General features: G+C 38.9%; 6 protein-coding genes across 7 annotated transcripts; 2 read left to right on the forward strand and 4 right to left on the reverse strand.

Moving 5' to 3' along the window:
* Window positions 1-1012: 1012 nt before the first annotated feature.
* LOC117385342 (caspase-8-like) lies at window positions 1013-21944 on the reverse strand. Its single transcript, XM_033982641.2, has 7 exons — window positions 21878-21944; window positions 20967-21316; window positions 20851-20885; window positions 20133-20238; window positions 19504-20053; window positions 19267-19433; window positions 1013-1023 (listed from the first exon to the last, which is right to left on the reverse strand). Exons 2-6 carry the CDS (start codon window positions 21307-21309, stop codon window positions 19283-19285), a joined length of 1185 nt encoding a protein of 394 aa, XP_033838532.1. The 5' UTR covers window positions 21310-21316; window positions 21878-21944; the 3' UTR covers window positions 1013-1023; window positions 19267-19282.
* mcm6 (minichromosome maintenance complex component 6) lies at window positions 1201-5643 on the forward strand. The gene is made up of 18 exons (XM_033982616.2): window positions 1201-1424; window positions 1554-1700; window positions 2120-2230; window positions 2318-2405; window positions 2509-2670; window positions 2748-2913; window positions 3104-3252; window positions 3325-3475; window positions 3545-3686; window positions 3768-3909; window positions 3986-4093; window positions 4169-4324; window positions 4395-4523; window positions 4595-4759; window positions 4835-4964; window positions 5035-5238; window positions 5306-5445; window positions 5520-5643. Exons 1-18 carry the CDS (start codon window positions 1327-1329, stop codon window positions 5628-5630), a joined length of 2499 nt encoding a protein of 832 aa, XP_033838507.1. The 5' UTR covers window positions 1201-1326; the 3' UTR covers window positions 5631-5643.
* si:ch73-71c20.5 (DUF4748 domain-containing protein) lies at window positions 6014-7000 on the forward strand. Its single transcript, XM_033982690.2, has 3 exons — window positions 6014-6080; window positions 6248-6494; window positions 6769-7000. The coding sequence occupies exons 1-3, from the start codon at window positions 6038-6040 to the stop codon at window positions 6923-6925; spliced, it is 447 nt and encodes a 148-aa protein (XP_033838581.1). The 5' UTR covers window positions 6014-6037; the 3' UTR covers window positions 6926-7000.
* LOC117385728 (protein lifeguard 3-like) lies at window positions 7126-11915 on the reverse strand. The gene is made up of 12 exons (XM_033983045.2): window positions 11654-11915; window positions 10232-10508; window positions 10064-10131; window positions 9644-9708; window positions 9510-9563; window positions 9382-9432; window positions 8623-8662; window positions 8377-8414; window positions 8219-8306; window positions 8044-8139; window positions 7918-7971; window positions 7126-7828 (listed from the first exon to the last, which is right to left on the reverse strand). The coding sequence occupies exons 2-12, from the start codon at window positions 10503-10505 to the stop codon at window positions 7679-7681; spliced, it is 978 nt and encodes a 325-aa protein (XP_033838936.1). The 5' UTR covers window positions 10506-10508; window positions 11654-11915; the 3' UTR covers window positions 7126-7678.
* Window positions 12467-15826, reverse strand: casp8 (caspase 8, apoptosis-related cysteine peptidase). The gene is made up of 12 exons (XM_033983058.2): window positions 15751-15826; window positions 14942-15055; window positions 14686-14861; window positions 14499-14604; window positions 14299-14428; window positions 14170-14225; window positions 14028-14085; window positions 13888-13952; window positions 13682-13787; window positions 13443-13570; window positions 12802-13187; window positions 12467-12721 (listed from the first exon to the last, which is right to left on the reverse strand). The coding sequence occupies exons 2-12, from the start codon at window positions 15047-15049 to the stop codon at window positions 12586-12588; spliced, it is 1455 nt and encodes a 484-aa protein (XP_033838949.1). The 5' UTR covers window positions 15050-15055; window positions 15751-15826; the 3' UTR covers window positions 12467-12585.
* On the reverse strand, window positions 15890-18726 carry catip (ciliogenesis associated TTC17 interacting protein). Of its 2 annotated transcripts, none has more exons than XM_033981941.2 (9): window positions 18516-18726; window positions 17995-18180; window positions 17855-17910; window positions 17489-17575; window positions 17250-17417; window positions 16925-17049; window positions 16779-16855; window positions 16637-16710; window positions 15890-16564 (listed from the first exon to the last, which is right to left on the reverse strand). In XM_033981941.2, exons 1-9 carry the CDS (start codon window positions 18604-18606, stop codon window positions 16370-16372), a joined length of 1059 nt encoding a protein of 352 aa, XP_033837832.1. In that variant the 5' UTR covers window positions 18607-18726; the 3' UTR covers window positions 15890-16369. The 2 variants fall into 2 exon arrangements, with proteins under 2 accessions (XP_033837832.1, XP_055084334.1); XM_055228359.1 differs by having other exon boundaries at window positions 16303-16564; window positions 16637-16728; window positions 18516-18709.
* Window positions 21945-22440: the final 496 nt, after the last annotated feature.

Below are 22440 nucleotides of genomic sequence, written 5' to 3' on the forward strand. Positions count from 1 at the left end.
ACTAATGAAAATACCATATACTCAGTAGGAATGTTGGGATAATACTGGATAATACTGGATTTAGACTATATTCTAAAACTGAAAGCCACCCAAAGTTTCCTCCATGTGTGTAAATATGTTTCTTATACTATTTCTTGCATTGCACCTGTTTCATTCTTTGCAAGCTAAATTTAACTGCCATAGCTTTTTAATGCTGGAAAAGTGATTCAATGTTTTCCAGTGACAGGCTGTATGTTGTTTCTATTCACTGAAGATATAGTCCAGTAACTTATAATCCATATAAGCTAGTATTTATTTTTATTTGGTAAATGTATTATGTATTATTGCCTTCTGTGTGATGGTCCACAGATGTTCAGGTTCATCTTGAGTTTCCTGTGACTGAACAATCGTGGGAAAATGAGAGGTCAAGACAAAGAGAGAAATATAGCAGCACAGAAACACTGGTCTGAGTCCAAATGGTGCACAATAACTTCCTGCTTTGAGCCACTGGATTCACACAATGACACAGGTGAAACCAATAGCCTGCTGAGTGTTTGTATGGACCACTGCAGATGAGTAATGTGGGAACAGATAGACCAGCTTTTAAACACTCAAATATATGCTGTTTCCCATTAAGACAGTAGGAAAAACTCAACAGTTCCAGCTTTTGTAGCAGTGGAAAATAGACCTAAAAGATACAGCCAACTTTGTGGTAGTCTTGTTTATGGGACCTATCATTTGAGTGAAATGCTCTGTAGATTTCTTCAGATCATGGATGTCCAAATCTGGGCCTCAAATCATTTTTTGTTGGCCCTCAGCACAAATAACCATGTTACTGTTTCACTGTATGTAAAATACCTCTGCCTGTATTGACATCCAATTTGTAGCTCTTCTCATGAAAACAGTTTGAACATCTATGCAGCTTTAGAGAGTCCAGCAGGGAAACATCTCCCCCTAGTGGTTGTTGGGGGAGGAAACATGCTTTATATTACAAACAAAGCATCATTTTAATGCGATCAGTAAATTAACATAGAGCTACTACCAGTTCCCCGTTGTGTCTGTCGATTACGTTGATTATGTGTATCCTTTATTTCGGAATAAAACAAGAAAAGGCAGAATTTTACGTAATCTAACCAGACCACTTCTGATTGGCTCTACGCTTTGACATATTTGCATGTTGTCAACCATTGGTCTAAAACGGCGCGCTAAAGGTCACGTGGTGGTTCTTTTCGCGCGAAAGTTTTCTCTGTTGTCTGGACCTGTTTGTGCGTCGGTGTGAAGGGGACTATCGCTGCCCTGTTTTCGTATATTCTGCACATTTTAAACCTGCTTTGACGATTTTCCGATATGGACGTAGCCACAGCCACTGCAGAAACAGCCGCAGAGCTCGTGAAGGACGAATTGGCAGAGAAATGTCAGAAGTTATTCCAGGCTTTCCTTGAAGAGTGAGTAACTTCTTGTCGGCCTTTGTATCATACGGCTTCCTTTTTTAAATAAAGGCCCAGAAAGAAGTGTGCAAGTCCTTTTATTATCGATCACAGACAATAGCAAACTTACATTGTATGTTTCTGCAGGTACCAGAGCGTGGACGGAGAGGCAAAGTACGTCCGTGAGGCGGAGGAGCTGATTAGGCCCGAGAGGAACACGCTGCTGGTGAGCTTCACGGATCTGGAGGGCTTCAACCAAGAGCTGGCCACCACCATTCAGGAGGAGTACTACAGGCAAGTGGCTGTTTCACTGTCCTAGGCCAGCAGAGAATTATATCTAAGAAGAGAATCATCCCTTTTTCTGCATTTAAGTAGTACTACCCACCACGTATAACATGTTACTGAATAGCTTGATATCACCCCCCCACCCCCCATACTTTTGTTTTAAGATTAACAGTTTTCATTGGAAGCATAAAAGATTTATGTACTTGATCACAGCAGCTCAACCGTGCAATAAGAACTTTAAAATGGTAGCAAATGGCTAATAAAATACGTAAATTTATCAATATGGATGCCAATATGTTAGACTAGACTTGCCAATATACTCAAATATAATTAAAGTATGTTATGCATTGTTGATTTGTCATCATCACAAGTGATACTAACTGACTATAGTTAAATATGTAGACATCATCATGACTGTCTGTTTTCAGGGTGTATCCCTTCTTATGCCGTGCTGTTCGAAATGTTGCTCGGGATCATGGAAATGTCCCACTAAATAAGGAGTTTTATGTTGCCATCCAGGACCTACCAACGAGACATAAGTAAATTGCGGCATTACTCACGACTTGATTTAAAACCTTTTTAATTGTTTTTTCATCGGTTGCATGATTGTGTATGTATTATTCCAGGATCCGTGAACTGTCATCTATGCGTATCGGCTCGTTGGTGAGAATTAGTGGTCAGGTAGTCAGAACGCATCCAGTGCACCCTGAACTGGTAAGATGCAGTTTTTAAAGTTCAATTACTGCACTTTTAAATGTGATATGTTCAATTTGCACTAAAATACAAGTTAACATCTTATATTTTTAATGCTTCACAGGTGAGTGGGACCTTCATTTGCATGGACTGCCAGGCTGTGATCAAAGATGTCCCACAGCAGTTTAAGTACTCCCCACCAACTATCTGCAGAAACCCTGTCTGCAACAACCGCGCTCGATTCCACCTCGACACGCACAAGTCCAAGTTTATTGATTTCCAGAAGGTACAGTTTGTTTTTAATGATGAATAATTGGGATGTAAGAATAGTTTTAAATGCCCATGTGGTTTGTTTATGATCAGGTTCGTATTCAGGAGACCCAAGCAGAGCTGCCCCGTGGTTCAATCCCGCGCTCACTGGAGATAGTTTTGAGGGCGGAGGCTGTAGAGACTGCTCAGGCTGGAGACCGCTGTGACTTCACCGGAACCTTGATTGTTGTGCCAGATGTCTCACAGCTTGCCACTCAAGGTACAGTAAAAGTCTAAATGAGTTTGCAGTTACTCACATTAAGTTTAAATATGGCTTGGTTTAAAGTAAATAATCCAGCAATACAGGCACAAACAGGAATGAAAGCAATCACATTTCTGGGAAAAAAGGAAAGCTTTATAAAAATGGAAATTATGGCTGCAATAATGAGACGGTGACTTTTTTCATCCAGGGGTTCGTGCGGAGACGAGCACCCGAGTAGCTGGTGGACCACAGGGCTTTGAAGCAGAGGGTTTGAGGGGACTCAAGGCCCTGGGAGTGAGGGAGCTGTCCTATAGACTGGCCTTTCTCGCCTGCAACGTGGCGCCCACAAACCCTCGCGTATGTCACATAACTGACAAATCCATTAAAATGAAAGTCATAACTTCAAACTAATGACTGTCTTTTTAATAGTTTGGAGGCAAAGAGCTGCGTGAAGAGGACCAGACAGCTGAAAGTATCAAGAGTCAGATGACAGAAAAAGAATGGGAGAAGGTGTTTGAAATGAGCCAAGACAAGAACCTCTACCACAACCTGTGCACCAGTCTTTTTCCCACTATACATGGTCAGTGAATTTAGTTTACTTTGCAGCGATGTAGGTGTTATTCCTAAAGCAGTGTTCTTGTGTGAGCAGGTAATGATGAGGTTAAACGTGGTGTCCTGCTCATGCTCTTTGGAGGTGTTCCTAAAACAACTATGGAGGGCACTTCACTAAGAGGCGACATCAACGTCTGCATTGTTGGAGACCCAAGTACTGCAAAGAGCCAGTTCCTCAAGTATGATTAAGCTCCAAGATTTTATTAATTCTGTTATGTCTGTTTCAGTGGCGTTAAAATGTGTTTCTCCACTGTGTCCAGGCATGTGGAGGAGTTCAGCCCTAGAGCGGTGTACACTAGTGGTAAAGCCAGCAGTGCAGCTGGTCTGACTGCTGCTGTGGTCCGAGATGAAGAGTCTCACGAGTTTGTGATTGAGGCTGGAGCCCTCATGCTTGCAGACAATGTGAGTTTGAGCCTACAAATGTCATTTCTCATCCATTTCCACAATTGTACTTACATGAATGTTACAATTCTTAAAGGGTGTATGCTGCATTGATGAGTTTGACAAAATGGACCTTAAGGATCAGGTGGCCATCCATGAAGCCATGGAACAGCAAACCATCAGCATCACTAAAGCTGGAGTCAAGGTAATAGTTTTGTCCAAATGCTTGTGAATAAAATGCATTTGACTTCTTTAATAATGAGAATTAAATGTCTCCAAGGCCACTCTGAACGCTCGCACATCTATTTTGGCTGCTGCAAACCCTGTCAGTGGACGTTACGACCGCAGCAAGAGTCTGAAGCAGAATGTCAATCTGACAGCTCCCATTATGAGCCGCTTTGACCTGTTCTTCATCCTGGTGGATGACTGCAATGAGGTACTTAGAACACACTGGCCTAACCAAGTAAGACTAAGTCATACATATTTATATTATTGTATTATTACAGGTGACTGACTATGCCATTGCTCGGCGCATCGTGGACTTGCACTCTCGTGTAGAGGAGTCTGTGGATAGACTGTACTCTCTGGATGAAATTCGCAGATATCTGCTGTTTGCCCGTCAGTTCAAACCAAAGGTGTGCCTTACGCTCTGAAATGTGCCTTTTAGTCTTGCTCTCATTAAATGTCTGTCTTCTTGAATTTGTAGATCTCCAGTGAGTCTGAGGAGTTCATTGTTGAGCAGTACAAACGTCTGCGCCAACGGGACTGCTCTGGGGGCATGTCAAAGTCGGCCTGGAGGATCACTGTGCGCCAGCTGGAGAGTATGATCCGCCTGTCTGAGTCTATGGCTCGCATGCACTGTTGTGATGAGGTGTGTAGCATAATGCTAGGAACAGATTCAATTGTCTTGTTATAAAATTATTAAGTGCATACATTTTGTCCTCAGGTTCAGCCCAAGCACGTAAAAGAAGCTTTCCGTCTTCTGAACAAGTCCATCATTCGAGTTGAAACGCCTGATATAAATCTGGAGCAGGAAGAACAGATGGAGGAAGAGGAGCAGCAGCAGCATGAAGAAGGTACACATTTTTAAGCAAAGCACTTTGCCATTCCAGTTGCATCCCCTAATTGTACTAAATTGACTAATAGCAAACATGCCAAATGGTGTGGATGGTGTCAACGGGGTGAACGGCATCAATGGCCATGACGCAGTGAATGGACACCTGAATGGAGTCAATGGACATGTGAACGGCCACTCCGAGAGCCAGCTCAAACCCTCACTCCGCCTGTCCTTTGCCGAGTACAGACGCATCTCCAACCTCCTAGTTCTGCATCTGCGGAAAGCCGAAGAAGGTCAGGATTGTGAGATTGGACAGTTTGTGGTTCTATGTATATTTTAATTACATGTCTGACCATTCAGTTGAGGAGGAAGAGGAGCTAAAGAAGAGTGCTGTAGTGAACTGGTATTTGAAGGAGATTGAAGCAGATATCGAATCTGAGGAGGATCTGATAAATAAGAAGGCACTTGTAGAGAAAGTCATCCACAGACTTGTTCACTATGTAAGTGTGTGTGTATGTATGTTTAAGTGTACAAACAGTAAGGGCTATATGTAAACATGTGCTGTATTTTTCAGGATCACATTCTTATTGAGCTGTCACAAGCCGGATTGAAGGGCTCAGAGTCTGCAAGCACAGAGGAAGAGGCAGTGTTGGTTGTAAACCCCAATTACATCCTTGAAGATTAAACTGAACATTGTCACAATTTGGGAAAACATGTGTATCTTCATGGTTTCAAATGCTCTTATGTAATAAATACATAGCTGAAGCATTCAGCATGTTTGAACTTTTGAGAGAATCTTTGACTGCCACAAAAAATATTCTGGAAATTGTTAAGTTTTTGGGAGCAGTCAGATTTGTAAATATGTTGCTTTTTCTAAACTATTTTGCGTAATTGTTTATAGGCTTTTTGGGGTATTAAAAAGCTCTTGTTTCGTATGTTCCTTTTAAGATTTTAACAAGAATTACTGTGTTTGACAAAATAAAATATTGGTCCTACTTTTGTCTTGCGATGTTTGCTAAATGGTTTCATGAGCCGCTGTGTGGCAGTATTGAGTCAAAACATTGAGATTGCGCGTGCGTAGCTTTTATCAACATGGCGACCTTCAGGACAGCAGTAACACGGATATCATGGAAAGGTAAATTGTAAGCTTGATTACGAAGTCACCTCTAAATGCCAAAATTTCTAGTGTTCGCATGTGACCAGTATTCTTCCGATGACAAATGTTTGTGCCTGCCTGTTTGCAGTGGTAGTTCAATAAGCGCAAATTGGTCGGAAGACATAACCGACTTGCGTTCTTTTCAGGTGTGCATTTTGCTCCTGTACGATCCCTTCTGACCCACAGTGCCCAGTGTCCCGGGCTATTAGCTGCTCACAGGAGGCCCTTGTACGTTTCCCCTGCCTCCTCCATGTGCAGCTCCTCCAGACCGGTACAGCAGAGCCCCCCTCCAAAACAGGACCCAAAAGTCACAGAGGACGAAGAGGAGGAGGGGCCCGAGTACATCCCCAAAAGAAAAGCCAAAAATCCAATGATGAAAATTGGATATGCCTGGTTAGTATTTGTATTTGTTAAATTAAGTCTATACTGACAATTGTCTTTCGTGGTTAGGTCTTTGTAGTGTGACTCTACTTAACAACCTTAAGTAGAGTCACTGAGACGCCACTGCATTAATGTACTGACTCTTTAAGGCAATAAATGTAACTTAAGATGTTCACAAGGCTTCCAGTATCATTTAAACTCACATAAAAATGTACCACATGAAGTGCAAGAACATAGTTGCAACTGTCCCACATGTAGATCCTTTTAAATACTATGCCACTTCCAGGATGATCGGCCTCCCAACGGGAATCCTCACCTTCATTTTGGCCAAGAGACAAGTTGACAAGAACAGACTGAAGCAGCTGAAAATCCGCCAGAGGATGAGGCAGTCAAATGAAGGCGAGTTTGATGGGAGCCGATACCAGCAGCACACTGGAAGTTAAAATGGACAAAAGGAGGACTACATGTATAATGTAAATACTGTGCATAGTTAATACAATCTAAAATAAAGTATCCATCCATCTATCCATTTTCTTTCGCTAATGCGGGGCCGGGTCGCGGGGGCAGCAGTCTAAGCAGGGACTCCCAGACTTCCTTCACCCTGGACACGTCCTCCAGCTCCTTCGGTGGGACCCCAAGACGTTCTCAGGCCAGCCGAGAATAAAGCTAAATAAAGTATGAGAGAAAATCCAACTTTATTTGTTTTAATATAATATATACACAAGTTCTACACAAATCAGAATTTAATACAGCAAAAGGCTTATGCCAAGTTTACATTCAAATTCAAATCTAAAATGTATGAGTTACATGTGGATACATGTTGGATAGAATGTTGGATTAAGCCACAAATTAACCTGGTAGAACAAAATTATGAAACCAGTAACAAACAATAACTGGCTATCTTACATATGGCAAAAAAAATTAAATAAAAATGCTGTATACATTAGCATTAAGAGTAGCAAAACAGTGCTGAAAACCATAAAGTTATACAATACTTCCATTCAAGACTTCATTGGCTTAAACATTACCAAATAAATTTGCAATCTCTGCCTCAAACTACGGAATTAAGATGTTAATTACACATACCTGCAGTAGTTATACCAATTTAAGCAAAAGTTACTAGTGTGACTTGTTGATTATAAACTTAAAGCATGGAATGGTGTGAAAGCAGCCACATATCTTTACCAGTAATACTTCTATCTGTTTGAGGAGCCAATAATTTGCAGTAAGAAAAGGAAGATCTGGATTACATCCACATAAATGGAGAGAGCAGCAAAAATATACTCATCTGGGCCAATAGAATACTTCCTGTTGCCAATTAACAACTGTGTGTGGTATGCCAGGAACTACAAGACAAAAGCAACACAGAAACACTGTTAAAAATGTGTCATTTTTTTGGATGACAGGAAATCTACATACCTTTATATACACATACCATTGTAAAGACTATGGCTCCCAGGGCGGCATAGAGCATATGTAGCCAATAGATCTGATAAAGAAAAAAAAAAAAGTAAGTACAGATTTTAGCTCAAAGATACAAACAGAAATTGCATGCACTTACATATTTGAATGACAGCACAATGACGGTGATTATGCCAGTCACAAACATTACAATCCCGAGGACGCAGAACAGGCCCCGGCACTTTGTGAAGTCGACCTTAAGGTGAAAACACATTTGCTTTGTAAACATTCACATGACCAACTAAAGCTGTTTGATGGATATCAAATATTTCTACCTTGGTCTGAAAACAGAAGACTGTGACAGCAATGCAGACCACAGCTGTGATGCCTATGGCCAGAAACACAGCTTTTGTGCTGTAGAAACTAAACAAATACAAACAGAGGAATTATTAAAATGCTTTTTAATGGTTGAAACACAACTGTAAACTCTTACCTAGATATGGTTCCTGTCATGTAGGACAATGCCAAAGTCTGAAATCAGGCAAAAAGGAGTGTGTTTGATGAAAACTCAAACCACTTTAATAGATTATAAGGCCTTAATTGACATGTGAAAATTCTGACCAATAGTTTGCTTGAAGTAGTGTTAATTGATGAAAACCCGTGACAGAATGTCTTTCACATTTCTTATGGAATAGTGTTTGGTATTGTGCGTACAAATAAGCTGGATAAGGGCACTCACAAAGACAAGCAGAAGAATCATGTTCCATGGATGTTTCCTCCTAAAACACAGTCAGATTTAGTCTCATTATTGAGTGTCTAATGTTTAAAGGGCCTATGTTTCTCTATTAATGATCTATGTTATGTTATTTCCTCATCAAAAAGATACATGAAATCGTGTTTTGTTTCATTCACACATGTTTAACACACAAACCCTGCATATTTAGGCTGAGTTTTTCTCTCAGACAGAAACACTCTGTTCCATCTTGTGATGTAACGTGGTAATACAGGAATGCTCCGCTGTGATTTGAAGCTCCATACACCTTCACTAGAGTCAGTTGGATGATTTCAGCCCTGGAATTCCCAATCTTGACTGAACTAAATGTAAAAGGTAGCGGTCAACTTGAAAACTGCCACTACATGACATCACGAGGTGAAACAAATAATTTTGAGCTTTAGAGATGAAGACAGACAAATAATAAAGGGTTACTTGTCTGTGTAATCCCTCAGTCGACCAGGTGGCAAGATGTGTCGCTGCTCATCCAACTGAAGAAACGACTTGGATGAGCAGCAAAACTCCTTCACTCCTACAATGATTTGTCCAGTTGACAGATTTAAATTTTGTCTTTTACTATGTTACTAAAGCATGTGTGAATAAAACTAAACACAAGTCCAGGTATGTTATTGATGAGGTAACAATATTATAACATGGCTTAAAGCTCACAAGAATCAAAATTTGTAATACCGGACCTTTAATAATGATCATTAAGCTACAGCTTACCTGGGACCTGTGCAGCACACCAGCACCAGATGTGTGATGAAGTACACGGCACTGATGAGCAGAGGCACATCAATTCATACCAACTCAATGCATTTGATTTGATCTATGATAGAAGAGTAATTACTTACTATGATGCCCAGTAGAGCGCTTGGTTTTCTTGAACAAAGGTCTTGACTGAGTCACTTAAAAAGATTTTTTTTTAAATAAAGTCAAACACTACCATTGATGCACTTGATTATTCAGTTATTCTACAGACACTCACACAAAAGTGAAAACAGCCACAATGGCAGTGGTGACTGTAAGCTGAGCAGCAAGAATCATGTAGACCTGCAAACAAGCACAACAGGTTCATAATTATTATAAACATGAAACAAAGTAGCGATACCTAAGACAAAGAGTACTCATATTAGCCAAAAAAACATAATCTGAACTATAGTTTTGGCATTTATTTAGTCAAACTCAGTAACCCATAGTTTTTGAAGTGCTAATCGTTTTTGTAAGATAAATATAACAACTTAGCATACTTTATTTTATTCCATTTTATGTGGTAACCTCTTTGCGCACAATCAATTTGTACTAAATGTACAAATTGATTGTGCGCAAAGAGGTTCAGTTTAACTTTGGTGTAAATATTAAAATTGGTGCATCACATTAAATCAAGAACATAATTATGATGCTTTACCTTCCTGATGAAGGCATGTCGAAGGCTCACAGTGTCCCATCCACCGCCACTTGCTGCAAAGCCATCAGCTGCACCAGTAAAAATAAATTAGTATTAAAAGTAACATTAAGTCGCAATATAAACAAGTAAACATAATATATACCCACAAGTTTGTCTATGAGAACGTACCATTACCAGACTCTAATACATCTGCAGGGATGGTGGGCGGCATTATAGGAGGCATGGGAGGTGGTCCGCCAGCATGGGGCTGCCCTGGATAAGCTGGTGGGTAGCCCCCAGGCCCTGGGTACATGTGAGTATTGGGGCCAGGGGGGTAAGGTGCATTGGGCTGAGGACCTCCGTAGGATGGGAAGCCATAGGGTGGGGGTGCAGGGTAACTTCCACCTTGAGGATACAGTGGTTTGTTTGGGTCGTCATACCCTGGAGGATAGTCTGAGGACATGACCTGTGAAGAGGGAAGCCAGAGCCCAAGTGTTTCCTTTTCTCTAAAATATTTTTTCAAACAAATATTTAGCTGTAAAGGAATTTGTAAAAAAAAAAAAAAAAAAAAAAAAAGCTTTCAAAATATAAAAGATTACCTTCCACCTCCACACATAATACCAAAAACAACATCTGACGTGAATCAGGACAGTTATGTTTGTCAGCACTGTAATCATTGGAAGTTTAGGGAGAGGCGCTCGAGCACAACAGCTTGAGCAGGCTCCACCTTGTCATGCCATTACATCACAATGAGTGCTCCCAGTAACAGGGCAGTTAGCTTTATGGAAAAACTGCCTCAGATTGTGGGACAGTGTGTGAAGTATCCATTCTGATGCAGTGAACACACTTTGACAAAACCACTGTCACAAGGCTGCTGTTTAGTCACTGTCACGTGATTAGTGGTTTGTTGTGACTAGGATAGCAGCAAGTTTCCCCCTCTCCAGATAAGTCAGCCGTTTAAGTAATGCAAAACAGTTATAGGAGGTTTGTAACCAAACCAAATAAGCCTTGAACAGTCTCACTGACAATAACCTTTCCCATCAGTTAAGGGAAATTCCATAGTGGCCGAATATATAATGAGGAAAAAACAAACAAATGCTGTCTCATATTCTGGTACTTCAGTAATACATGTTTGTATTGACTATCTACTATTGTCTAAACATTGTTAAGTATTATAGATATAGAAAGGCCCTAATTTGATTATAGTACTTATATTAGTTTTATGTATCTCAATGTGGTATATATAGAATATTCAAAGTACAGTTGTATTGTGGGTTGGATACTTTTGTCTCCACCATGAGAGTATGACGACAAAAGCTTCATGTTGCTATATAAGACTATTTTAAACTTCTATCTTAATTTGAGGAAAGAGTAACCCTACAGCAGGACAATTCTACTCTAGTTACCCACTGCTGAAAACCCTGTCCAGTGTCCACTCTATGCACAAAAAAGCCTATTCAGGTGAGTCCTACGCCTCACACGTCAGCAGCACGTGAACAAGTCAAAGATTATTCAACATTTAAGCAATCCATACATCAATATAATGCGTTATTTCTGTTTCCTTAAGCTTGTTTGAACATGAAACTATAAACGTAGCTACACTTAGCTTACCGTAAAACTTGTGCTGCACAACACCCGCGCGAAGTGTTTTAAATCCTATTGAGAGTGCCCAAATAAACGTATTCCCTGTGTTAAAGTAGTTTTTGTGCCGTTTCAGCGTGTCTAACTCTTCCAGTAGGCAGAGCAGTCAGATGGGAGCGAAGTAAAGAGCATTTCCTGGAAAAGCGAGCAGCAGCAGGGTGGAGTACACCGGAATCCACCACCACTAGTAGCACCACCGAGCAGCTGCAGCTGTGCTGTGTGTAGTGTGAACGAGCACCGTGAACGAGCACCGTGAATGTGAACGAAGCTGCTCTGCTCACATCACAGGCTGCTGCAGGTTGACAGTGAAGCTGACTCATTATGATGTAGATTAAGTTCATTTAGTAATAAAGTGACTTACTATTTCAAACGTCAGTTAACTATAATGAACTCACCTTTTGGTTGTTGAACATGAAATCTTACAGACCCGTGTGGTTTGTCCCTTTAAATGTATTTTTGTCCCAGTTTGATTTTACTAGTTGACGCTGAATGTAACGTTAACTACGTTAACTACCTGTAACCTAACACCCTTTACGCAACCATGGAAACAGCAAGGTAGCATTATCCTATTCCTGTCATGTATGCTTCAGTTTTCTGTTCTTAGTGTTTCTTACTGTTCAAGAGCATTTACAGTTAAAAATTCACTTATATAAATAATAATTAACATTTTGAGGACTTAATTTCACCATTCAACCCATGGGTAATTTTATAGATGAGGTCTGTCTGGCAATGATGGGTTTGTTTTAAACATAGTCTAATTAGTGAAGGCAATCAGACAGAATGTTACACCATACAGCCTTTTATTAGGTTGAAAAACAAAGAAACACGACATAAAATACATAATGGACTTCTTTTATGTGGGTCAAAGTGTAATGATTTCTTGAAGCTGGTCACACTTTTCCTCACACATACTTGAGAACTACTTTCTTTGTGAGAGTGTATTTGGGCTCTGGCATTTGTTTATAATTCATATACACCCCTTTGCTGACGTTACGGTTTACTCTTGTTAAAATAGAGAGAATATCATCCATCTCCACACTGCAAGAAAGACAAAACATTGTTTGAGAAAGTCATTTTTAATATTTGCCCAGTGTTCTATAGAAAATAAAATGAATGACCTCTTTGCAGATGTGTTGAGTTGCTTGCATAGTTCCTGGATGTAAATCGATCCTGTGGTGATGCTTCTGAAGGACCTGTACTCTGGGACAGTGGACATCCCAAGCAAAAAGTCTGCATCATCAGGCACCGTCTCTCCTTGCACTGGACCTGCATCCGCCTCCAAGGTTTTTGGTTCTGTGATGTCCTCTTTCTTTGGGACAAAGGGCAGAGATCCTTTTTGATAGCTGCTCCCCTGACAAGCTTGAATGAAAAACAGCTTTGGCTTTCCTGCCAGAGTAGGTGCTTGGAGGCTAGTGAAGGGCTGCGTCAGTTCTCGAATGAAAACCTTTATTTCATCTGTGCCAAATATGCAGCCATATTCTCCATGAGACAGCACACACACCACCTAAAACCACAAGGAATTTCAATTAATGAGCAATTAACATTTTTAGGGTGCATTCACACTTTCACAATCACCACATCAAAATTGGGACTATGGGACTAAATCGGAACAAAATCTGAACTAGACCTAGACTAAACCAGGGCTACAACAGGAGCAACTACTCTAAAACTAGAAAGTGTGAACATACCCCTATCTGGTATTTACTGTACTCCAAGGCAAAGCACATTAGCTTATAGTAGATACAGTACATGTACTTACCAAGGCGTCATCATTATGGAAGTTCCTGCTGCCCTTTGATCTTAATAGGTCCTTAATTTGAGCACTAGTTAGGTCTTGGTGAATCTCAACATTGAAACCAAGAGAAGTAAACGTTTCATGGAGAGTTCCTGAGGGAGATTAAGTAAAATGTGTTTACATTCATACATTAGTAAATGTAAGATTTTACATTTTGCTTTTACTATGGATCAGACATTAATATAGAAAATATTTGGACATACTTGCATCCTCATGAGTTCCAGCTCTTTTTTTCAGAAGACGAAAGCTCTCATTATTGATGATCACACACAAACCACGGGGATTATGATTGAAAAGGTAGTACTCTGTCTTAATCAATCACATATAATGATGAGAACACTTATCATGCACTGCATACATTATGTGAACAGTATATGTGGTAAGGCATTAAAACTACTGTTGTATTTACTTCATCAATTGAAGAGAAGCGGTTTGTTGTATCAGAGTCAGCGAAAACACAATTGCCAGTGCCAGCTACAAAAAATGCCAAAAAATGTTAGCTGCGATTAACTGGATGTAAAGTGAAATATCAGCAACAGGAAAACGTACAGTTTGGTTGGGTCTCCGATACTGACAGACTAGGTTGTATTCTTTGAGGTAAAGTGTTCTGAAAGAAGTAAAACTAGGTCAATTTTTTTTCATCAAAGGATTACATAGAAATACAGTGAAAAAAATTTATACTATAACAGACCTGGTTATTCATGTTGAAATGTGAGGTTGGCATCAACTGAGGACGTGATTGTAGTCCTACAAATACAGTACACTTTCATAGTTTAAAATTTTTAATAACAAGTATTTTACAACTCTGTGTGACACTTACTCTCCATATATGTCTGGACAATCTCTGCTAGCGGGAGATCGAATTCACGTAGAACATCTAAAAGCTCATGCAAGTTTGTGTTTGACAGAAGGCCTTTCTTTTCCATTTCAGCAAACACATCCAAGGCTGTCTGTCAGAAGAAAGAGAACTTGTCAAAATAAACAATACACGACTTGATAATCTGCAAAGTGTCTTCATACATCACACATATCTGCTTGTCGTCTGCCCAACTTGTCTTCCAATAAAAACTTCATCTTGTCAAGGTTGGCTGTAGTAATGTCCTCGTGTATTTGATACAGCATTACTCTGGCAGACACATCAATGAAAAGGTTAATAAAGAACACGAAGCCCATGATGACTTCAGTTTAGTAGTGAAATCAATCATACCTGTAATCTGACAGCATAGGATTTGCATCAGTCTCTGTTAACTGACTGTAGCCTGGCCTTAGCATGTTGACAAGATCATTTCGGCCAATAGTTTGGAGCAGTTGAGAAAGGAAAGCATAATTTTCCAGGAGACCCTTTTCTTCGAGTCTCGAAAAAAGACCCTTAGCATCCGTGACCTGTTACAAACAACACATCAGTTTCTGTTGTAAATAAACTGAATATTCTTTAAATGCACTTAAAATACTCCTAGACCTACATTTTCCAGACGTTTTCTATTGACAACATCTCGGCACAAAAAGCGCAGGGCAGCTACCTCTGATGACTCCAGCTCCTCATCTATTTTGGACAAAGTAAGCCTGTCCATTGAGTCCTATGGAGAGACCTGGGATACAACTCTCACATAAAATAACACAGGATAAGTACACATTCTGCCTTTATCATCTCGCTTCAAAAACTCCAATAGCAATAAAAGCTTTAGGTTGACATTTTATTATAATATAAGAAATTATTTATAGTTAGGTAACTATATTTGTGCTTACTAGACATATTTTTTATGTTTTGTCATTCTAAAACGTCATACTTTAGGTCGAAACTAATAACTGAGTATTTTTAGTGTATTTTCACCAAATACTTAACCTTAATCTTAGTTGAGTCATTTTGGGGATCACCACTATTTACCTCTAATTGAGTAATATTACTTTACAGTTAACCTACAGCAAAAAAAAAAAAAAAAAAAAAAGCCTACAAACAAGCCTACTTGCAGAGATATATAAGCAACATGAATAGACTACAATGAAACTTGAAGTTAGTTGCCAAATAAAACGTTCTTCTAGACTTTTCCTCACAGCCACTTCCTGGTCTCGTGGGAATATTAACTATGTTTAATGGCAAGTCAAGGTAGAAGTTTTAAAATAACTAAATAAAAACATCTCAAACAAGTCCAACTACAGTATAGTACCCTTACACATATTTATTACACGCAAATTCATAGCTGAAATTTGACATGCCATCATCAAGACACTCAGACAAGAAGTGAGAAGAAGTTATAGTATCGTCTAAACTTACCACTCCTTAGTGTCGTAAAATATCAAACGAAGCAATTTTAACTCTTTTGATACGGATAAATTCACAGCATTAGAGGTGGTGTCACTAATTTAAAACAACATAACTTATGTTAGCGGTAAAACACGTCACCTGGAAATTAGTTTCATTTCACACAGGAAATACAGAACACTCACTTCCGCGAAAACAACAACAATCATGATTAAATTAACAGTCCCGAGAATTTTCATTGAACCATACATTCAACGGTCATTTATTTTATATGTAGCAAAAATATATTTTTTCCCCTAAATAATATTGTTATTTCACTTTCCTTACAAAGTACAAGTTTAATTAGTTCATGGAAAGAGATTTGGCGCCATCAAGTGTCTGAGCAGCGTCAAAGGTTTTGTTCTTCCAGCTTTCTGTTTTCATTTTCAAATTTTAATCACAATCCATAGTAAAAAAAGCAAACAAACAAACAAGCAAACAAACAAAAAACTAACAATATGATTGTTTAATAATACTATTTAACCAAATCCTTTGTACACAGCTTTTTCTATTCATTTAGGGCATCAGGTAATAATAATGTAGTCTATTGCCATGAAGGTGTCATGAATAATTTTAAGTTAATGATTTGTTTTTATATCGAAGGATCCACAGCTTGAGTGCTTTCACTCTGAGGGTGATGGCAGGTGAATGGGAGGAAGTACTCTCTGGCAAACTGAAACACATCATCTGGTTTTCTCAGAAGCAGAAACTGAAGAAAGTCAGATATTAGAGCTCGGATTTCTGGATGACGTCTCAGATAGGAAGCATGGTCCGCCTTTTGCTCCTCCTGTTCCAGAGTATATGTCACCATGTTGATAAATCTCCCCATTATTCCACAAAATATTGCATAAAACACTACCTTTCGATCCAAAAACTTGGATCGCATCTGCATGTCTTCCTCCCAGGAGAGGGACATCTTTGGAATCTCTACCACTTTTAAACATATAAATACTGTATAACCAACTTGTTCATACACTATGTACCAACAAGTTTGTGGGTACCTTTCTCCTGATATGATGGAAGCTGCAGAATTTTCACAGCCACTGGAGACCCCAACTGCACTCTGCTGACCATGTGTCTAAAAAGCAAATGCCCAATAAACATTACAGCAGCATTTGTTTGTGCTTTGCTTATTGATTACACTTACCCATCAGGCAGGAAGTAGCAGTGCCATGTTTGGGGATCGTCCTCTGAAAACAGGAGTGTTCTCTTTATACCAAATACCTCCATACACTCTCCATCAAACTCCTCCTTCTCCACACCCAACTGTTCCTGGAGTATTAGCAAAATAATGTGGGAATAATACTGACAACTACAGAACCTTCACACAAAATACATAAGCAGTCATGTGCAAAATAAATATGATTAATGGACGTATGCTACTGAAACAAAAAAGACAGTATGCCAATTGTATAATGAAACATTTATAAATAGCTCTTAAAAATACAGTGAAATAAATAAATGTTACATACAAATGTGGCACTGATAATGTGTAAATTTTGGTCAATGGAGATGAAGGTCATGTTTTCTGGCACTTTTCCCTTTAGAGCAAATAGACGCATCAGTAGTAAGTGGGATCCTTCGGTTATGAGACCCCTGGCCACAGACAAGGGAAAAGCAGCATTTTGCTCTGTGACCTCCTGCAACAAAAACAGAGGAACACGCATGCAATTGTAGAAAAAGGTTTTATACATTCAGAGAAAAGTCTTACCTGTCCTTCTGTTGTAACTTTAGTGATTAAAATGTTCCCATCACACTGAGCTACGTGACACCTTTTTTCCAAGCTGCGGTCCTCAAGCTGAACATTAAAAAAAACAAAACAACAGACATACATACATATATATATATATATATATATATATATATATATATATATATATATATATATATATATATATATATATATATATATATATAGGCACAGACAGACTAATTACACGTATTACAACTAAAGTGTATGCCTATGCATTTTCTACAGTTTTTCTGTTTATCCTAACTGATATACCTGTGACCAAAATAAACAAGTCAATCAATTTAGTCTCCTTTTTGTGGTTTGAGAGACCACATTTTGTCCCACCTTCATGTACTCATAGTAGTCTTCCTCCAGCACCTCCAGGTCACATGTAACATAAGCTTAAGATTGAAATAAAAACAAAAGGTTTAAAATATGTAAAGGCTATGGTGATTTTTTTTCCTGACAGCTAATGTTGACTTCACCTGTCACTGTGGTGCCACAAAGGGAGTCTTCAATGGCCCCTTGGCTTTGTGCATGCACTAACATGCAGGGCTGCTGGGCTCTGCAGGCAAATTCCACACTCACACTGAACTTCCCCAGGTCTCGACCACTTTCCGACAGGCTGACTAGGTTATCAGTGAAGACACACCTCTGCAGCTCTTTGGGATCTGATTGTGTACAAAATAATAACAATACACTGCTATGATAACAAAGTCTAATATTACCACTCCAAACTATTTTCTGAGGCCAAATAAACTTTTAATGAGTGGCTAACTAAGTGGCTTGTGAGCAGTATATTATTACTTGCTTTATACAGTAGTCATGTTTAAACATTTTATAAGTTAATAGTCTACCTAAAATAGCCTATATTAAATTAAATGGAAACGAGAACTACCCTGTTAGCCTGAAAGTAAAGACAATATGTAATAGGCTTACAACTGTGAGGAAAAAATCTGAAGACCAAACCTAGACGGAGTTGCGCTGTTTTCTCCATTTCACTCACCAATGTTGTCCATGAAGGCCACAGCTTCGTGTGAGGCGCTGACATGTTCATGTCGTGGTCCTTCGAGGCCATCAAGGGAGTAGTTTTCCATTTTGACACAGGAGTAGAACTAAAATGTATTAGATCCACTTCCACTTGTTTTACAACAACCTCCCGATATATTTGTTAGTGTTGAGGTTAAACAAGGATTAAGTGGCACTTGACAGAGCAGTCTTTTCCTTTCAGCAGCAGAGCAGGCTCGGTTGTCCTGGCAACGACGCCGTTTTACCGTAATACTCCATTTACGCGCATCAAGAAAATACACACAGACATTTTGTAGGCCTATTGTTAATGAAACACATTCATATTCATGTATTTCAGATTCCTGATATACGCAACATTGCAATGGGAACATCAATAAAAAAATAAAATAAAAATAAAACTTTCTGAAACACATGAATACTGGGTTTTAAAGAAAAGAATAAATCATTTTAATAAAAAAAAAACGTAGAAATGATACAGACTTAAAAAGAACAGTTTATTTATTTACTGTCTGTGATAAATGTACATAGGTTATATACATATATATATATATATATATATATACACATACATACATATATATGTATATACACATACATATATATACACATATATATATACATATATATATATATATATATACACACACACACACACACACACACATATATATATATATATATATATATATATATACACATATATATAAACACTCTACTAAGGATACTAGAATAAAACAATATTTTTCAACAGTGATATCCTGACAGAATTAATTTCTTTGTCAAAGTGTAATGAACCTCTGGCATTTGCTTAATTTGTCCTGGCTTATCTAGATTTCCCTCTTTCTGGCTTACTTCACTGTTGACCCGCTGGAGGATGGAATGAATGTCATCACCCCTAAAAAACACACACAACCGCTATTATTGTTTATTACATATGGGAATTAAGTATATTAGGGTAGAATTACCTTGAACAGCCCTCCTTTAGCTGCTGACATAATGACTGAATGAACCAGCTTCCATTTACTGTATTCCTAAATGAAACATAATCTTCAACAGTTGCAACAGCAACCAGGACATCAGCTTCTTCAGGAACAGACACTGAGGACTCTCCATCTGTCTCTAGATCTCTTTTTATTACCCCTCTCTGAACATTTCTCACTCCCTGACAAGCCTGAATCAAAAACACCTTGGGCTTTGCAGTGAGAGGTGAGCTGTCGGTCGCTCTAAAAGTCCTTGTTATATCTTTAATAGATAATGGCTGCTTGTCTGTCCCATAAACGATCCCTTTATTTCCATGAGTTAAAATACAACATATGAAGACATCACCATGCTCCAGAGTCTGCTGAAGATTCACAAATCCCACAGTAGTCCACTCCTTCAAACTGAATTGCTGTAGCTCAGAAATGTCACCCAGAGTAGAAAAACATTTTAGAGTTGAAGACATTGCTAGCATTGTTTGGTCTTCACACATCAGCACTCTGAACCCAAGCCAATTAAAGACTTCTGCTAAACTTTCTGTAAAACATATACAACATAGTTACCACCTAATTTACAGCATGCACAATTGCAAAGGTTTTTTTTGCTTATGATATACCAGCGTCTTTGTCTGTACCACGTCTCGTTGATCCATCTTCAAAGTTCATGTTGTTCAAAATCAAGCAAAGGCCTGTGGGATAGCTGGTAACTGGATAGGACTCATCCTTTAAAAATAAAAGACAGTTAGTTTATTAACACAATCAGTTAAGCAGTTCAGTAGAGCTTTAAAGTTAAATGTCCCATATTACGCTATTCTCTGATCTGTGTTATATTGTTTCCTCATCTCAAACATTGATGCTGTGTTTTGTTTCATTCGCAGATGTTAAACAAACAAACCCTGCATATTTAGGCTGGGTTCTTCTCTCAAGCTGAAAACACTCAGTTCCATGATGTGATGTCATGTGGTAATACAGAAAGTGCTCCCCTGTGTTTTTAAACTTCATACACCTTCAGTAGAATCATTTGGATGATTTCAGACCTGGAATAGCCCATCTTTACTGAACTAAAGATAAACAGCAGCTGTTAACATGAAAACTACTGCTTCATGACATCACAAAGTGGAACAGAGCATTTTGAGCTTTGGAGATGTAGATAGACTAATAATAATAATACGTTTTTGATGAGATGAGAGCATTATAACATGGATTAAAGATCACAATTATGTGTAATATAGGCCCTTTAAGTTCAAGTATAGGCCTATTTGGCCATAATATGTATGTTGTAAATGAATGCATGTTTGTAAGCTACTAGAAGCTATGTGACATGTTAATGATTACCATTTTTGTCTTCTTAGCTCTTGGAGCCTCATCATCTGTGAGTGTAAGAATTGCACATGGTCAGGTCTATTGTAAATGTTATAAACTACAGTCAGCCACTTGACCCACCGCAGTACCTTTGTTGTCCATTAAACATGTCTCGTGTATGAGACCAGTTGGCTGGCGCCTGCTGCTAAGTTGAACTGTCTTTAAATTTGGGAAAGTGTCTTTAATTTCATCGTCTGTCTCCAAAAGGCGGAGGAAGCGTTCACATGTGTCTTCTCCTTTCTCCATGATCGTGTCCACCAGCTCAACAACGTGCCCTTCCACATTTTCTTTGAAGATGCCTTTAAGATTATGGTACTCGCGTTCAGTTATTAGTTTGTTTTCATAAACTTTGTTCAGGACAAACTTGTGGTCTCCAGACAGAATCCTGTGAATTGAAGTTTTATTCCGTCTCATTGCTGCTTTAGCAGACATGGCAAACCTAAAACGACACACGATGTTAGTATTACAAAAACGTTTATCTACTGTAAAAAGTGCTTATTAAAAAAATAAATAAAAATAAATACTGTACTCAGAAACACGAGGTTGCATTTTGTTAATCATACTTGCAGAGTTATTAGGCCTACTCATTAATTCAATTCAATTCAATTCATTTATTTTTGTAACGCCCAAAATCACAACAACAGTTGTCTCGAAGGGCGTTCATGTTTTGGTTGATGGGGGAAACCGGAGTACCCGGAGGAAGCCCATCCAGACACGTGGAGAAACATGAAAAACTCCACACAGAAAGACCTCGGCGACCCGGGGATCGAACCAAACCCTCTTGCTGTGAGGCATGAGTGTTGCCACTCAGCCACCGTGCTGCCTACACACAAAATTACGGCTCAATACAGTGGGAAACAGCTGCAGAACAGACGAAAGCCATGCTTTTGATGCAAGACTATTGTTGTGATGTTGATTTACTATCGTTAACCAACATCACCACAGCTTAAAACAGATCAAAACGCACAAAGGTACGACGTTTTCTTCCTTTATCACTTACCCGCGGTGGAGCCCGGAAGCACCGTGCTGCTGACCTGCTCTGGGATAATGTGGCGTTATCCCGTGCTGTCCTCCCGCTATTTTAATAGATCCATGTGTCCTCGTGGTCCTACTTTTCAGTTTCAGTTAACGAGGTGCACTTATTACTATTCCCTGTTTGTGTATTATGTTTCGTTTGAATTTATATGCAAATTTTATAAGTTTGACGTTTTATTTTGAAAAATCGAAAGTGCGCATTGCTTCCGTATATTTTATTTTGGTAGCTTCACTTCCCCTCTCAGGTGAATGTTGGAGTGTGACTGGAGGGTAAATTTTGTTTCAGTTGAAAATAATGTATTTCATAAAAATTATTTGCTGTTAGCAGCAATACAAGAACACTTATTGATGAGACAATTTTTTCACATGTAATTAATGTATTTTGTAGCGTTAATTCTACGTGTTGTAAATTTGGACTGTAAATTTTTTCAGTTAGCTTCATATTCTGACATGGTACTGAATGCCGCGAAAATGAGCAGCCATCTCACGGTGCTGTTCTCATTGTTACAAGGAGCCAGTTTTTATTTA

The sequence above is a fragment of the Periophthalmus magnuspinnatus genome, chromosome 17 (genome assembly GCF_009829125.3).
Source record: "Periophthalmus magnuspinnatus isolate fPerMag1 chromosome 17, fPerMag1.2.pri, whole genome shotgun sequence".
NCBI lineage: Eukaryota > Metazoa > Chordata > Actinopteri > Gobiiformes > Gobiidae > Periophthalmus > Periophthalmus magnuspinnatus.